Source organism: Mauremys reevesii, unplaced genomic scaffold (genome assembly GCF_016161935.1).
Source record: "Mauremys reevesii isolate NIE-2019 unplaced genomic scaffold, ASM1616193v1 Contig13, whole genome shotgun sequence".
NCBI lineage: Eukaryota > Metazoa > Chordata > Testudines > Geoemydidae > Mauremys > Mauremys reevesii.
This window is the reverse complement of record NW_024100749.1, coordinates 747,250-764,306: the sequence shown is the minus strand read 5'-3', so window position 1 is coordinate 764,306 and position 17,057 is coordinate 747,250. Positions and strand designations below refer to the sequence as shown.

General features: G+C 51.7%; 1 protein-coding gene across 1 annotated transcript; it reads right to left on the bottom strand.

Moving 5' to 3' along the window:
• Positions 1-4,350: 4,350 nt before the first annotated feature.
• On the bottom strand, positions 4,351-16,049 carry LOC120392966 (E3 ubiquitin-protein ligase TRIM39-like). The gene is made up of 6 exons (XM_039517620.1): positions 15,603-16,049; positions 13,863-13,958; positions 12,852-13,082; positions 12,303-12,325; positions 12,100-12,203; positions 4,351-5,476 (listed from the first exon to the last, which is right to left on the bottom strand). The coding sequence occupies exons 1-6, from the start codon at positions 16,017-16,019 to the stop codon at positions 4,917-4,919; spliced, it is 1,431 nt and encodes a 476-aa protein (XP_039373554.1). The 5' UTR covers positions 16,020-16,049; the 3' UTR covers positions 4,351-4,916.
• Positions 16,050-17,057: the final 1,008 nt, after the last annotated feature.

Sequence of the window (17,057 nt, the reverse complement as noted above, 5' to 3'; positions counted from 1 at the left end):
CTTTTGATAAGGGTACATGAAAACTCTGTAAGAAAAAAAAAAGAAACAGTTACATCGAATGTAAAAATTAATATGGCTAATGTTTAAAAAAAAAAAGTTGTAGTATAGAAGAAATGCGCTTTTTCCCTAGGACATGTGCAGTGTATATTGTAAAAAGGGGTAAAAGAAATACAAATGAAATATGCTACTGAATTAAAATCCTACTAGGGCTCCAAAAAGAGCCGCAATAGATTGTGTTTTCTTTTTCAAATCTCTGTTTGTTTTGTAAGCAGGAGTTGAAAGTGGAAAGAAATCAAAACTCTGGTGAAAGTTGATTGTGTCCCTTTTAAGACAGAGTCTCTGAGCTCTGCTGATGGCTTTGAATCCAAAAGCCAAGCCTGTGTTGATGCAAATTACCTAACTGATAAAGGAAGGTGAAAACTGCCAGCACAAAAGAAATTGCCTAAATAAAAACAAAACATGGTATAACAAGATATCTTTAATAGATTTGACGCTAATGTTATTGTTAATATTAAACATTGAAATAAATGTAATGTTAGTAAGTACCCCTGTAACAACGTATAGTATGTATGATTTTTGGAAAAATCCTTTAAGGTAATATGGTAATGATGCTTCTCAGCTATTACCTGTGAATAAACTTAAAGCTCAACACAGCAGGAAAAACATTACAAACTTGGTCTGCTATATAAGAAGAAAAACTTTAGTTATTAAATTCATGAGGTGGTATACCTCAACAGTGGAATAATTTCCCCATAACCCTTAAAAAGTAGAAGCCATTAAAACCTGGCCTGCCTATAAAAAAAACAAAAAAAAAAAACAAAAAAAACAGGAAAATATGGGTGTAATTCCTCTGTTTTGCCTGCAATCAGCAACGGTATTTGTAAAAGAAAGGAATCTTTTAAGCGACAATCAATGCTACCCTGAAAGGGGTAGAAAAATGTTTTTTGTCTTTCAGAAAACCAGAAAAAGCTAATACCAGCTACAGAACAACCTATTACAAAAACAAATGAAAGTTAAAAAAAAAAAACATACTTCAATAGCTATGGAATGTACTGAAATGCAGATATTTAGAACATAAAATGTTTTGGGTAATATAAAAAAAAAAGGTTTTGATACATAAAAAAAAAAAGATAATTGTTTACCTATCAATATAACTGGATGCAGTATATTATCTCCAGTACGGTAAGACAAAATTTGTTAAGTGAAGAAATTGTTGTTAAAATTGCACACCAACAGGCTCTGGAAGCAAAGATATGGAAAGTTAGCCCACTCCACAGATTGCACCTGGGATCCTTCTGGCTACCTCAGACCTCAAGCCAGTGGGCTGGGGAGGAAGGGAAACTATTGGACACTAGAGGTTGTACCAAGTGGACTCCTCAAAAGTGGGTATGCTTATCCATGCCTGTTGCTCCAAAGCCCTGTAGTAAAGGCATCTCACTAGGATCCTGTATGTGGGATACAATTAATAATTAGGCCAAAGTATTGTATAACAAACGGGCAATGTGTGTGTTAATTCTTGGAAAGAAGTGTTTTAAAAGGATAAAAGTGTTAGCAACCCACCAGTAGACAAATGTACATGTAATGTAAGTACTGTGTTTACCAATAATCACATTTACTATTTGCCACAACCAAAAAGTCTCAGCTTACTGTAAGCACTGATTTAGCTGAGTTCTCTATCAGTCTTAGCATTGAATGGCAAACAGTTATCAATTATCTGTTTAAAAAGGTAAAAAGGTAACAGTTCCTAAAAACAAACAAAACAATGTGGGAAACAGAACCATTCATATTATCTGGATGGTCTCCCACAACTACTGGCATACTAATGTTACTACCCCTAATTGTTTTTGGTTTTAAATTGTATGTGTTTAATTGAAATGTTTAAAATATGCTGGTGCATAAAACAAATGTATGCAAAGCTAGAGCCACAGGCCCAAATCACCTCCCAGTATTTTACTACATAAGAAGTGACACTGGGCTTGGCTACACTTACAAATTTGCAGCGCTGCAGCAGGGTGTGAAAACACACCCTCTGCAGCGCTGCAAATTGCGGCGCTACAAAGCGCCAGTGTAGTCAAAGCCCCAGCGCTGGGAGCCGCGCTCCCAGCGCTGTCCGTTATTCCCCACAAGGAAGTGGAGTACGGACAGCGCTGGGAGAGTTTTCTCCCAGCGCTGGCGCTTTGACTACACTTAACGCTTCAAAGCGCTGCCGCGGGAGCGCTGCCGCGGCAGCGCTTTGAAGCGCTAATGTAGCCATAGCCACTGGCGATTCATAATCTTAGTGTCAAAAGGGGGATATGTAGGAGCTGGACTTTATAATGTATAATTTGATTTCATCCTACCAGCCACCCTTTTTGAATAGCAGAAAGAAATGACCCTCTGGGACTATAAGATTCTGTTTTCCCATATGCATTACAAATTGGGCCCTCTCTAACTCTTTGTTTTAAGATTTAGGTAGTAAGAGACAGGATTCTCTATTGTGTCTATGTTAAGTAAATTAGAGAAACATTGAAGGCCTGGGTCTCAATGTAAATTGTCTTGGTTAATTGTAAAACTTAGCAAGGTTTAATTTGCAATGCCTTTTTGCTCAATATAAAATACTACTGTTTGTATTCTCAATCTGTTTGTGTGAATGAGGAATGAATGCATCAGGAAAAGATAAGGTGTGAAGGCCATTGTTATAGCCAGAGTCAAGAAAAAAAAGCAAAAAGACTTAGAGTATCAAAGAATCATCAGGCACTGCTTACTACCCAGACGGCTGTTAAACTGTCTGGCATCCGCAGCATGAATACATGCTTTGCCGTGTAAGAATGCACCACCCCAGCGAACCAATCATCACCTCAGGACCACGCAGAGTCAATTTTGACTCCAGAAGATGACGTAGAGGAACAGCCTGCAATACCTTACAATCTACGTTCTCGTAAGGGTTGCCAGAAGCAGACGACTACCTAAAGCAAGGCCCAAGAAAAAGCAGTAGTGAGCCTAGCGCCTGCTGCCTGGTGGACATAAAACTGTGACTACAGTTCCCTCAGTTGAGGTTGTCAGAACCAGAAGGGCCCTGCCTCCAACATGTGGTGCCTGTTCCTCGGCTGTTGGTGTCTGAAGGTCTGGGGAGTCCACAATGACAATTCTTTTATCCAGCAGCAAGTGTGGATAGCTCAGACCCTTAATATTTCTAAATGCTGGGTCTGCAGCCACATCCCAGCCCACTCTCAAACTGATGTTCCTGTCCTGGCTATCCCACTCAATTCCCCAGACCTCACTGAAGGACCTTGTCCGTTTAACACAATATGGAACAGTAATGACACCTGGGAAGAAACTATTGGCAGTTCCTTTAACCCACTTGGGGGAGTAATACACAAAAAAAAAAAATGGCAAATAAAACTGGAGAAAGTTTAAGAGCCCTGGCCAAAGAAACAGGGGCAATCCGACAGGTGGCCCTTCAAAACCGTCAGGCATTGGACATAGTGCTGGCAGCCAAAGGAGGGACCTGTGCACTCATTGGAAAACAATGTTGTGTGTATATACCTGACAATACCAATGAGGTAATAGATCACGTTAGCCACTTAGAACAAATCGCATATCTTCCCCATGAAGAGCCAAGTTCTTTATGGAAGTGGCTAAGCAACCTGTTCAATTTCTCTGGCCTAGGAAACTGGTTGTTTCAGGGAGCCCTGACTATCCTGTTTTGAATCCTAGTGATTTTTGTATGTTTTCAGTTAATCTCCTGTTGTATCCAAAATTGTGTAAAATATGCCACCCGGGTGACTGCCCCAAAACAGAGTGCTAATATGATGATTTTAAATATCGCTGATGAACAAAAAGATAAAGAACGGTTAATATGTGGAACCCAGTCCATCGTTGGTCATGGCGAAGCGTGACCAAAAGGAGGGATTGTGAAAGTAGAATGAATTATATTACAAAAATAGATAGGATTAAAGAAATGCTGTCTGTACCTTTAAGGAAAATTGCTGGAATGCTGGAGTCCAGGTGTCAGGAATACAGACATTAACATAGAACAATTGCACCGTTTAAGGGCAATTGGTGAAGCATTAGCCTTAGATCAATAGAAGTTAGTAAGGAAGTAGGATATGCATGCTATGCCCCAGGTGAATTTTGCTGTTTTTCTCTCTTTGTCCCTTTGTTTAATTCCTGCTCTTTTATCTGTATAAATAAGACTGTGTGGGTCTTGCATGGCCACTCACATTATCTGAATGTTATTGGCGGAGCGCTGCGCTAATAAAAACAGAGTGGTCTGACAAATTGTGAGTCTTGATTCTAACTTTGACAACAATAAGGGTGGGGGGGAGAAAGAGAGAGAGAGCAGCTGCACATGTGTGTAGTTGTGACGTTTATGACACTTGGACAGTTGTAACTGAACAACCCAGTCTGACAATTTAATAGTTTATTTTGTGAAGATAAATATTTTGGATTTCTTGAAATTCCACAGTTGAAATACAAATGACGTTATTTAGAGAAGTTAAACTTCACTATAGATTTGAGGGAAAGATAAAAAATGTAAATAATTCCATTTCTACAAATATATTTAGATACTTGTTTTTAAAATAGTGTTTAAATGTAAATTAAAATATTCTTGTATTTACACCTTCTTACAATATTTTCTAAATAACCTTTTTTCTTTCTTATTCTACATTGAGATCTATCTCACTGTAGAAAATTCTGACAGGAGTGAATGACCCCATCCACCCCCATCTGCTACCCCTGGGGCAGGGGATGGGAAAGGTGGGGGCTCGGGGTTCCCAGGTGTCCGGTTTTCGACTGGAACCTCCAGCTGAAAATGGAAACTGGCAGCGTCCGGTCAGCACAGAAAGTCCAGTTGCTGCAGTAACTGGCCCCCACCACGGGGCCGGGTAGAGCAGCAGGGCTGGGAGGGGCCAGTCTGTGCCGCGGGGTCACTGTCAGGGACCGAGATTCCCTCCGGCCTGAGCTGGGACTGGGCAGATTATCAGGGGAGCCGCGTTTGTACCCCCAGCGTGGAGACCAGGACAGAAATAAGGGTGGAGCTTCCCGGAGAAGGTGTCAGTGAAAGTGAAGAGATGGGACCTGTCAGTCACATTGTAAAACGAGACCTCGCCCGCGTCATAGTCCACGAAAATCCCCACCCGGCTGGGCCTGATGCTCATGGGGAGGGGGGTTGCGGGGGAGGTGAGGGCCTCGTATCCCCCATCCCTCAGCCCCACGACCCAGTATCCATTCCCAGGTGAGAATGTGTCCTGCCCTTTCCTGCTCACAGATTCCCTACAAACCCCCAGTTCCCAGCCTGGCTTGTCTCCCACCTCCACCTCCCAGTAACGCCTCCCGCCCGCGAACCCCTCAGCGCCCAGAACTTCAGGAAACGTATCAAATCTCTCAGGGTTGTTGGGCAGATCCTGGCGTTTGACTCCCTGTCTCACACGTTTCCGATCCTCAGACAGGACGAGGTCGGGATGAGCTGTGTCTGGATCCAGAGTCACGTCCACTGGGGAGAGAGTCACAGTCAGGGCCGGGGGCAGGGGCTGGTCACTGGGATCAAAGGGAAACTAACCTGCATCCCCATTAATCACTGGGGGGGAAGACAGGGGGGTTATGGCCTGAGGGGAGTCAGGGCCCCTCTGCCTGTGAGGAGACAATGAGGGGAAAGGGCAGGAGGAGCGGGGAGGTTGAGACGGTGGCGGGGGAGGGGAGGTGACAGACTGATGTTGGGAGAGGAAAGGGGAGGTGACAGGAGCGGGGGCGCGGGGAGGGAGGGACATGGGGTGGGGCAGGCATAAGGGCTATGGGGTGATAAGGGAAAGGAGGGGCACCAGACAGGGGTGTGAAGGGAAGGGCAGGTTCCAGGGGGCTGCAGGGGGTGAGGAGGGTGGGCTCCATGGGAGAAGAAGGGGATGGACCCCAGGAGGCAGCAGGGAGCAAGGGAAGGGGCAGGCACCAGGGGGCAGAGGGGGGTGAGGGAATGGGGGGGCGCCAATGGGGCAGGGGAAATCAAGGGCAGGGTGAGCTCCCAGGGGTGAGATGATGGGGAGTGGGGAGGTGAAACCATGGGGGAGGGAGTGAATGAACAGGCATTGGTGCCAAAGGGGCAGAATGGGGGGTGAGGGAGCAGGTGAGCAGAAGGAGACCAGAGAGAGGGGTGTGGAGAAGGGCAGGCCCTAGGGGGGCAGAGGCGTGTGCAGGGAGATGTGGGCACCAGGGGCCCAGGGGCAAGGAGAGGGGGAGGGGAGGGGTGTGGCAGTGCTGAGGTGAGGGGAAGGGCTGAGACCAGGGGTCCTAAGGCGGGGCGAGGGAAGGGACTTGCACCAGGCAGGCAGAGGAGGCAAAGGAAACAGCAGGCACCAGGGAGGCAGATGGGGCCAGGGTAGAGCTGGGACTTGGGGAAGAGGAGGAGCTGGCACCAGGGGACTGGAGGGGTGGTGAGGGGTGCGGGTGTCACGGAGCCAGAGGGGGAGGGGAGGGTCAGGGGTGAGAAATAAAGAGAAGGTGGCATGAGTGATGGTGGCAGAGAGGCGAGAGGAGAGCAGGGTCAGTGGGGCAGAGGGTGGGGAGGGGATGGGCACCAGGAAGGAAGGGGACAAGGGGAGAGTCAGGTGTTGGGGGGCAGGAAGAGGGAAGGGGCAGGCAGCAGGAGGGTGCAGGGGGAAGGGAAAGGGCAGGTGCCAGGGGATTGAGGGGGTTGAGCAGAAGGGCAGGCACAGGGAGGGCAGAGGAGGGGAGGGAGAAGCACCCGGGGGGGGAGTGGGGGGAGAGGCGGGGGAGGTGGGTAGAGGAGGTGTTAGGAGAGGGGTGGGGAGAGGCAGGTGCCAGGGGTCAGAGTGGGGCTAGAGGAGGGGTGGGCACAGGGAGGGCAGAGGAGGGGAGGGACAAGCACCAGGGGGCAGAGAGGGGTTAGGAGGGGGGGGCACAGGGTGGTGAGGGAAGGGGCGGGTGCCAGGGGTCAGAGAAGAAGAGGAGCAGATGCCAGAAAGGCTGAGGGGAGTAAGAAGGGCAGGAGGCAGGATAGCAGAGGAGGATGATGGATGGGGTAAGGGCAGTGGCAGGCAGCAGATTGGGGTAAGGGGAGGGGTGGGAGACGTGGCACAGAGGAGGGAAAGGGGAGAGGTGGATGCCAGGACATAGCGGGGGTGTGATGTGATGGGAGGGCTCCAGGGTGCAGAGGATGTTTGGGGGAGAGGGGCAGATGCCAGGATGGCAGGGGGAGAAGGGATGGGCTGTTCCAGTGGGGCAGAGAGGGTGGAGGGCAGGGGCATGTGCCAGGGAGGAAACGTGGGAGTAGAGGGGCAGGGGCCCAGGGGAGCAGAAAGGGAGTGAGAAGAGTGGGAGGGATGTTGGTGAGGGGTTAGAATAGACGCTGGGTCCAGGGTCCCTCACAGGGGTAGGGGAAGGGTAAGGGGCAGGCTCCAGGGAATCTCTGTTGCTTTCAGGCCATGTGTGGTTGGTTTCTCGCTCAGAGCAGGTCGGTGCTGTCCCCACACACACTGGGGGTGCAGCCCTGCCCCAGGGGGAGCAGCTGGGACTCTCTATGCTGGCAGGCCCCACGGGCCCCACCTTCCAGCCAGGAAAACCCCACAGCCAGCCCCTCCCCTCGCCAGGCTGAGCCCCACCCCCACGGGGGCAGTTGTCTGGATTGGGCTCACTTGGGGGGCATGACAGTGGAAGATTCGGGGGGGGGGGTATAAATGCGCACTAATGGGCTGTTGCTAATGAGGCCAGGGCAGTGGGGACAGGAGTGGGCATTTCCCCACTTACTGCCCCCTACATCTGGGAGAAGCTGCACCGGGGACCAGTCCCAGTTCACACCTGCACAGCGCATCTGCAAGTGCCGCGTCACGCCGCCCAAGACCCCGCCCCCCAGCGCCGCTCAAGTCCCCGCCCCCCCCCCCGCCTCACCGGGGCCAACCCAAACCAACAAAAACAAACCCGATCGCGCCTCCCAAGGTGCTGCCCCAAGCACGTGCTTGGTAGGCTGGTGCCTGGAGCCGGCCCTCACTGGGGTTATGGATCAATAATTACAGGGTCACTGGAGCAGAGGAGCTGGACTCTGGGCTCCCAGGTGGGGGCCTGACTCACTGGGCTGCAGAGTCATTCTCACTCCCACGCTCTGGCCCAGTGCCCATGGCAGTGTTTAGACACAGGGGGACGTCATCAGACACCTGGAGCCCAGCGGTTCAAGCTCTCATGGCATCACACTGGGGATTGAACCTGGGGCTCCCAGCTGAGGGCCCAGCCACTGGGCTAAAGGCTACAAGGGAAGAGGCAGCACCTTTTTCTGTTCATTGAAACCAGTCAGCAAACCCGACACGGATTCACGAATAGTTTCTGTTGACCCGAAATATAATTTTGCAGCAAATAAACTATTTGTCCAAAACATTTCACCCAGCTCCACTGCAAACCTGTCTGAGCAACTTAGGAGCCCCAATCCCAGTGACCTGCAATGAGAGACTGTCAACCTCCCCAGAAAGGCAGTTACAGGCAGGCCAGGCTCAGGACAGCAGCTATGAAACACTCCAGAGCTGCTGTTTAATTTGCCCTTTGCAGACAAATGCCCCCTGGGCCCCTGATCTCACCCCCACAAATCAGGCTGAAAATGGAGACTTGGCTCCAGCCTGAACTCTCTGCCCAGAGCCATTTGTCCCATGGACGCTGCTAGCGGCACAGACCCTCTGCAGCTGCACCTGGGCATCTCCCAGAGTGGATAACAGTCACAGAGACCATCTCAGAGCCCCAGGGGCTCAGGTGTTTCCATCTAACGACTGCGCCAGCCACCCCCCTCACTCTCGTTAACCAGCCCTGGGACAGACATGCTGGGAACTTTCACACCCAGACTCTGGAGACACTTTGGGTCCTTCTACACAGCCTGCAGCAGCGAGTCTTGGAACAGGGTGGACAGATTCAGGCTCGCAGGGCTCCCTCTTTGGCACTAAAAATAGCCGCATAGATTTTCAGGTTCTGGCTGGAGCTCAGGCTCTGAAGCCCAAGGTGGAGCCAGGTCTGCCCCTCACAGTGCAAGAGGGGACATTGTCTGTGTCCACATCCCCTTCACCTCCTTCCTGGGATGGGGAACAGCAGCCCCAGGGCCCCTCCCTTCACCCCCAGGGCAGGGGAGCGAGAGCCCTCGGCCTCCTGGGCAGTGGGGCCCCAGCACAGGTTCCTGGGTGAGCGAGAAAGTGTCTCCACACAGAGAGCTCTGCCCACCCGGCAAATACACAGATGTGCCTGTGGATCAGGATCCGGGATGGTGCTCTGCCTAGGAGTGATGGAAGCTCCCTAAAAGTAGAGGGGTCACCCACTCGTGCCAGCCCTTCTCCCTGAGCTCCTGTCCCCGCACCCCTGAACCCTCGCTCTCACATTGCCCCTTCTTCCTGAGCCCCTGCCTTCACACCACCTCTTCCCCACACCCTGACCCCCTGGTCTCTCCTCTCAGCCCCCTCCCCCATCGTTGCTCACCCTTACAACTGGTAAAGAGTGGGAGGGAATAGCCCTCCCATTGGTAAAAGTGATGGAGCCATGGCCCCATGGCCCCCATCTTCCAGTGCCCCTTACTCACCCCTCCATCCCCAGTAGGAGAGGACCCTTGGGACAGTGTCAGTGAGTTGGGTGCTGGGGGTATGAATTGGGTTTTACACCCTGGCTGCTGGAGCTCTGTGTATGGAGGGTATAAGGAGATAGAGGCCGTGTGAGCCCCTCACTGTCCTGCCAACGTGGCTCAGCCCTGACAGCTGCTGTAGCCTCTCCCTGGGGAGGAATCGTCCCTGCGGCCCCTTCAGGCCTTGGCCTCCCTGCGGAGGTGGCCGGTGAGGCGGCCGTTAAAGTGAGTTACGATGTGAGCTCCTGTCCGCTGGGAACTGGACTCGGAGCCTGGGCAGAGATCGGTGACTGGGGAGTGAAAGGCCCCAGCTGCCCTCACTGCCCCCCAAGCCAGCCCAGCGCTACCAGCCATTCAGTGCAATAACAGTGACGCTCAGGCTTGGTGACACAGCCAGTGCCCCAGCGGGCAGGGCGAGGGCCTGTCCAAGGAGCAATGGGCACAATCTGCAGCAAGGGAGGTTGAGGCTGGAGATGAGGAAACACTTGCTAATTCTAAGGGCCGTGAACTCTGGACCTGGCTCCAGGGGAGGTTGTGGGATCCCCGTCACTGGAAGTTTGTAAGAACAGGTTGGACAAATCCCTGCCAGGGATAGTCTAGTCCCTGACCTAGTGTGGGGGGCTGGACTAGGTGACCTCTCGAGGGCCCTTCCAGCCCTGCATTGCTCTGGTTCTAGGTTACAGCAGTTCCTGGGGCTGGGCCCAGGGCCCTGGGGTCTCTAAGCTTGGTGAGTGGCACGTGACAGAATTAACACTGTTAGTGACCATGGTAGCTGGCAGCTCAGCGTCCCTGCCAGGGGCCTGGGCTGGCATGTGGCTGCCTGTACCTGGCTCAGCAGGGTGTTACTGCGCCATGTGGACAGGACCTAGGGTTGGCACCTGTCCATAGGGTGCCAGGCATCTGTGTTTTTATTGGAACGCCTGGTCAAAAAGGGACCCTGGCAGTTCCGGTTGGCACCACCGAATGGGACATTAAAAGTCTGGTCAGTGGCGCAGCAGAGGCCCAGGGCTAACACAAGCTCCCTGCCTCCCTAGGTCCGTGCAGCTCCTGGAAGCGGCCGCCAATTTACTTCCCTGGAGTTTGAAACTTTTCTAGCAGAACAGAACCAAGTGTCAGCCATGGTCACGCCTCCCTTTGAATACAGGTTGGCTCTGGGGGTGGGGGGAAATGTATCAAGAGGGCTGGTCCTGTTAGGGGAGTCAGGGGCCAGACTACCTGTGACAGGCACCTGTAAGGGAGAATGAGACAACCCAGACCAACCTGGCAGTAATTGAATCCCTAGGTGCCTATTTGGCAGCGAAACAGCTAATGAGGCTGATAAAGGGTAACCAGGGCTCAGCTGAAGGGATCCCAGGGACAGGAAGCTGCTGAGGAGAGGAGCTCCCAGGAGAGCTCACCAGAGCAAGGAGCCTGGAAGGGGCTCCTAGAGCAGTGCTCCCCAAACTGTGGGTCATGCCCCCCTAGAAGGTGTGGAGGAACATTTGGGGGGCCTGACAGGGCCTGGACCAGCCCCCATGGTGGTGGGAAGGGAACGTCACCCAGCCCTGCTTTGACCCCAGCTCCACTCCGGCCCCACCCTCAGCCCCAGCTGCGTCTCCGGCCCCGACTTCAGCCACCGACTCCCGGCCCTGCTCCACGCTGAGAACCCAGCTGCAGCCCCAGCCCCAAACATGGTTCCACCCCCAGCCGAAGCCCCCAGCTCCCGGCCCCAACTGCGGGTCCACTCCCAGCCATGGCCCCCAGCTTCTGGCCCCAACTGGAGCCCCGTTCCTGGCCCAGTTCCTGACAGCAGCTCCCAGGGTGGGGGCACAAACCAGGTAAGGGAGGGCAGGACCAAAAAAGTTTGGCAACCACTGTCCTAGACAGAGGAGCTCCCCTAACGGGGAGGAGCTGCCAGAGACGACAATGACAGCAGCAGCTGTAGCAGGACAGAGCCCTGGAGAGCTGCCCCCGGCTGGAGAAAGTGGATGAAGAGAATAAAGGCACCGTCTGAAATGACCCCAGCTCCAGGAGCGGGGACTGGAGTCGTCTGATTCCATGATGGAAACTAATCCAAGCCCGGCTCCGGGAAGGACTGAGGGCTCCTGACTTGAGGACAGTGAGGAGCTGCAGTGAGAGCTGGAGGCTGGAGCAGAGTGAAGGAAAAGATTTTATTTTGGGGTTTACTTGGACTCAGAGTGGACCACAGGACGGGATCTGTTAGACTGTGAGGTGTAATTTAAAGAGTGCTGCAGAGGATAAATTGAGGCAGGAACCTTGCCAAGGCACCCTGAAATGTCTGAACGTGGTAACTCAGCCATGGAGGGGTCAGGATGTCAGAGTGACGGCGCCTGGTCAGACACCTGGGCAAGTACCAGCAGGTGGTTGTAAGTAGCAGGCAAACTGCCCAGCACTCAGCGCATCAGCCTCCAACTATCACAGCTCCAAGCCTGTCAGCTGGGCGCAAGCGTGTCCTGGGGTCCCAGGCTCTGTCCAGAGCCCCAGGCACAACACAGCTGAATGTCCCAGTAGAATCCACTCACCTTCGAATCTCTTCAGCGCTTCCCCCATGTCAAGGGAAATTTTATACACGTTCTTCAGGTGAGTAGAAACAGCTTCTGGTTCCTGGAGCTTCACATTCTCACTCCTATGAAGAAAACATCCCATCATCACTTAGCTGCTCTGTACACACATCATCCCAGAACCACCACCAAGAATATAAGAGCAATGAACATAGGAAACACACCTGCTCAATGTGCTTTTCACATCCTGGAAGGAAAAAAAGAGAATCAATGTTCTGTATTAACACAAGGTGCATAAACCTGTGTGAGTTTCACTCTGGGAATCAAACTTTCATCTAGAAAATAGATCAACCCTCCCAGGCTTCTCTGTTTTGTGGTAAAAACTCCTATGACATTTTGCATTAACACTTGTTTCATTTATGTAGGTGAGACAGGAATTTAGCTAAAGGATTCTCCCTTCTAGGGACCCAACCCATCAGTATCTGTGTTTATCGACTGTGTTGGGTCCAATGTTCTGGAGTTAGAGCAGGGATGGGTTCAGCTCAGTATCAACCTTGAATCATCCATTTAATCTCCCACGGCCTCACTGGGTCTCCATGAGGAGAATTCCCCTCTAACATGAACTGGGATATTTTGGAACTGATGGAGCCCTTAGCCGGATGTTCTGTTTGTCAGTAAACCACAGAACACATTTACTCTAATTGTTGGAATCCAGACCCAGGGATCTGAGTTCTAATTCTGGATTGTGGAGATGAATTTTGATGCTGTCTCACCTTTAGCAGCTCCACAACTGGTTGCTGACACTTCTCCTCTAGCTCTGTGATCAGCTGCTGCAGAGAGGAGCTTTGCTGGGAGAGTTTCGTGATATTTTCCTGTAGTCTCTGCAGAGTCTCCTTCTCCTCCTCCTCCAGGCTCTGCAGAAGCAGCTGCTCCTCCTCTCTCAGCAGTGTGTGCAGTTTGTTAAATTCACCTGCAATCATCTCTCTCCTATTCTTCACTTTCCCCTTGAAATAGAAGAATAGGAAAGGCAGAGAGAAAACGTGAGCCAGATGCTGAGTTACACAGACTGGGCCTCTGTCCATGAAGCAGGGGATTAGATCAGTATCAGGTTTTTAAGGAGATTTACTTCTTTGGGAAACGTATCATAAAGAGTTTGTTTTAGTTCAGTGTCCATATGGCCAGTTCCATAGCGGGGTTGTCTAGGGTGCTTTGTAAAGACGCAGTCTGTTATTGCAGGTGGCAGGGGATTAGGGTGACCAGACATCCCGATTTTATCGGTACTGTCCCGATATTTACTTCATTGTCCTGCATCCCGACCGATGTTTGGTCAGGATGCGAATAGGCAGTTATTTTGCCTCCACAGGCAGAGCCTGGAGGGGGCTCGCGCCCCTGCCCTGACTCCGCCCCCTTCTTCCCCCATTGGATCCCTCCCCAAATCCCCCGCCGGAGGAAGGAGGCAGAGGGTTTGGCCTCGGTGCTGGGGAAGGGGTGAGGGATGCCGGCTGCGGCTGGGGATGGGGCTGAGCGGGAGTGGGGCATGGGGCAGAGCAGGAGGGGAGTGTGGGTGGTGCCTCGGGGAGAGGAGGCCTAATGGGGGTGGAGCAGTGGGCAGGGCGATGATCCGGGCACAGGGGAGGTTCCGGCCCATAGCTGGCACCAATCCTGTGCAATGGAGCAAACAACCAGAGCAGGTTCATAACCTCATCCTGGAGCTTTACGGCCCCGTCATTCCTGGGAACGCTGCAGGGGGAAGGGCTCAGGGAGGAATAAACCCGGACACCCACCTGCCACTCTGTGGTTTTCTTCTCCTCTGCAGACATCAGAGCCAGGGCCACTTCCAGCTCCTTCCTCAGAGGGCCCAAGGCTCCCTGGAGTTTCTCCTGCAGGGACATCATGTGCGATAAACAGCCATTAGTCTGCCTGTCCGATGGGTGGACAGTACTGTAGATGAGCAGAAAATACCCTGGAAGGAGGCAGCAGACTCGGCTCTGCCGGCCCCAAAGGCCTCATGGGAGCAGAGACGCCAGTCTCAGAGCAGGGGCTCTGCTCCCTGCAGACACTCAGGACTTCCCAGAGCCTGTGTCTGAGCTAAAGCTGCACATCACTGAGCACAGGCCAGAGGGGAAACAGTTGGGAAGGTTCTGAATGATCCCTCCTGCCGGTGCCAGTGAAGAGGTTGGGGCAGCACCTCGCTGCTCTGTACCCAGACCCAGGCCAGGAACAAGACCCCACTGTGCTCTCCTCTGTCCAGGCTCCCATGTGGCCTCCCCCAGGCAGCAGCCGAGCACCTGAGCCAGCGCAGTCCCATTAACTGTACAGGGTGAAGCTGAGATGTGGCTGGAGGTCAGTGAGGACCAGGGAACATTCGGTCTGGGGGAATGTGCCACCCGTAATTATAACTGCTCCAGAGCTGGAATAACCCAGGGCTCTCTTCCCCTTTGACAGCGTGTGATTCCTTCACACAGCAACGTGCTCCTGCCCGTCAGCCCCGCTCTGTGCAACACCCCTGGCAGCCCCCCAGAGCCGCCTGCTGAGATCTCCCCGTTTCACTTTTTCTCTTTTCTCTGAGCCCTCGAGTTCTGTCCTCCCCTCTGCCCAAGGGCCCAGGCTGCTGCTGCAGCTGCTGCTGCGAGCTCCTGGGGAGCTGCTCAGTGACACCCCTGCGGTGCTGCTGCAGGGAAGCAGTGAGGGAGGGAGGGAGCCAGCAGGGGCTAGTGAGAGACAGGAGGCGGAAAAGCAGCCTTTGCATCCAGCAAAACAGCCTCATCAATGAGCAGGGATCAGAACAGGGGAGGGGCAAAGGTGGCTGGATTCTTTGAAGCTCCACCCACAAAATAAGCTCCGCCCACGTGAGTCGCTAAAAGGAGGCACATGATCTGTTCAAATGGTGCATTGTTCAAAACGAGATGGAGTTGCTGATTGGCTCCAAGGGGCTCCTGGGGCCGGATTCGACTCATGGGGCTAGAATGTACCCCTGGGCTCTCTGGGCCTGGTCCTCCTTTACTGGGGGCAAATAAGAGGTGGCATCTCCCAAACATCACCCGCTTGTAGCACTGGAAGGAGGCGGCACTGGCAATAAATGGTGCCGAGCTGTAATTCTCCCTCTCCGCTCTCAGAGGGGAATAAAATAATTAACAGTGTTGATATTTAAATGATCAGTTCTCCAGTCTGAAGGTAACACACTCACCTAGACTGGCCTGCAGCTCGTGTGATTTAAACCTCACTGATTGTTAACACCGGCTGTGGTGGAAAAAGTCCCCTTATTTCAGCAGTGGAAGCTGAGTGTGAAAAACATTCAGAAACTCAGAGAAAAGTTCCCCACAGCAGGTATCTTTTAAGACTTGATATTCTGATTCTGTCGCCACACTGCCAGATCATTCATTTTGTCATAGCATCTCCCGTACAATGAAGGCTTTACAGAGCTTGAATGATGCATCACACCCATGACAGGCAACTTTCAGTGAAATCTGCCTGTAATTAAAAAACAAAGTTATTGCCCATTAAACGTGACAGCAATTCCCTACCTCGTACTCCTGGGCAGCCTCCTTTATGGGAATCACCCTGTGATCTCTGTGATCCCGGGACAGATGGCAAACCACACAGACAGAAGTTTGATCCTCTTCACAGAACAGTTTCAGAGTCTCCTGGTGTTCCCCACACACCCTCTCCTCTCCTGCTCCCTTTGCTGCCTGTAAACTCAGCCGTTTGGCTATTTCTACAACATTTGCTAGCTTCCTGTTCGGCCTGAGGTTTCCCTGTTGCACAGTTTCTCTGCACTGAGGGCAGGAGACGTCTGTATTCGATCCCTTCCAGCACTGGGCGATGCAGGCTCGGCAGAAATTGTGCCCACAGTCTATAATCACCGGGTCCTTAAAATACTCCAGACAGACGGGGCACGTAGCTTCCTCCTGGAGACTTTCCACGGGGTTGTCTGTGGCCATGGTTCCCTCTGGGCAGTGTCAGAGGGTTAGTCTCACTTTCCTGAGCTCAGAAATATGCCCCGCCTGCAGCAGCAGCAATTTGGTGTTTCCCTTCCTGGAACTGACTCAGGCTGTTTGCTGAGCTGGAGCCAGATCACTGGTAATGTTCCAGCCCTGGAGGCTTTGGTGAGAAATGTCCCAACAAGGCTCTGATCCTGCAATCAGCCCCCTCTGCTGGTGTGTGTGTGTGTGGGGGGGGGGAGTCACTGGGGATTCACATGGACATCAGCTTCCCCTTGTCCTGCTGAGCTGACAGAACTGCGTGTCCAAGGAATGATATTTAGGCTTGGCAGAATTCATTTGATTTAATACGTAATTTTGACAAATAAAGAATAATATTTATTTGTAAGACTTTTTTTTGTATTTATCTATTTAAACTTTCAGAGTTTCAGTTTTTATCAATATTATTGTTCACAGCTGTGGGAAATTGGGGGGATTCAGACAATATTTTAGTCAGACAATAAATTAGTTTATGACAGTCGACATGGAGATTCAAAAAGTTAAAAAGTGTAACTGTTAAAACACAAATTGTCATCATCACATGTCAAAATATACTAAGTAAATCTCCTTAAATCAAACTCTAGTAAGTTCTCAAGCAGCATTTTTCTTACTGTGCCTATTTGAAAATTTCACTTATCAATGGAAATATTTTTCCATGGTTTGTGTGTATACAGTGAACTCAACATTTACTGACATCTCCCAATAAAATCTAATCCTTCTGAGTCTAGGGATATTCAATTCACAGGCCAAAAACTTGGTTAAACTGGAATCAATGTTTCAAAGGCCTGATTGTGACATACGCTAAGGCAGCTCTGCCTCAGTGTAAAGGAGATGTAGTGTCAAAAGCGTTGCCACCATTCAGGATTTTATAATGAGTCTCATGAACATAAGAACGGCCATACTGGGTCAGACCGATAGTCCATCTAGCCCAGTATCCTCTCTTCTGACAGTGGCCAATGCCAGGTGTTTCAGAGGGAATGAACGGAACAGGGAATCATC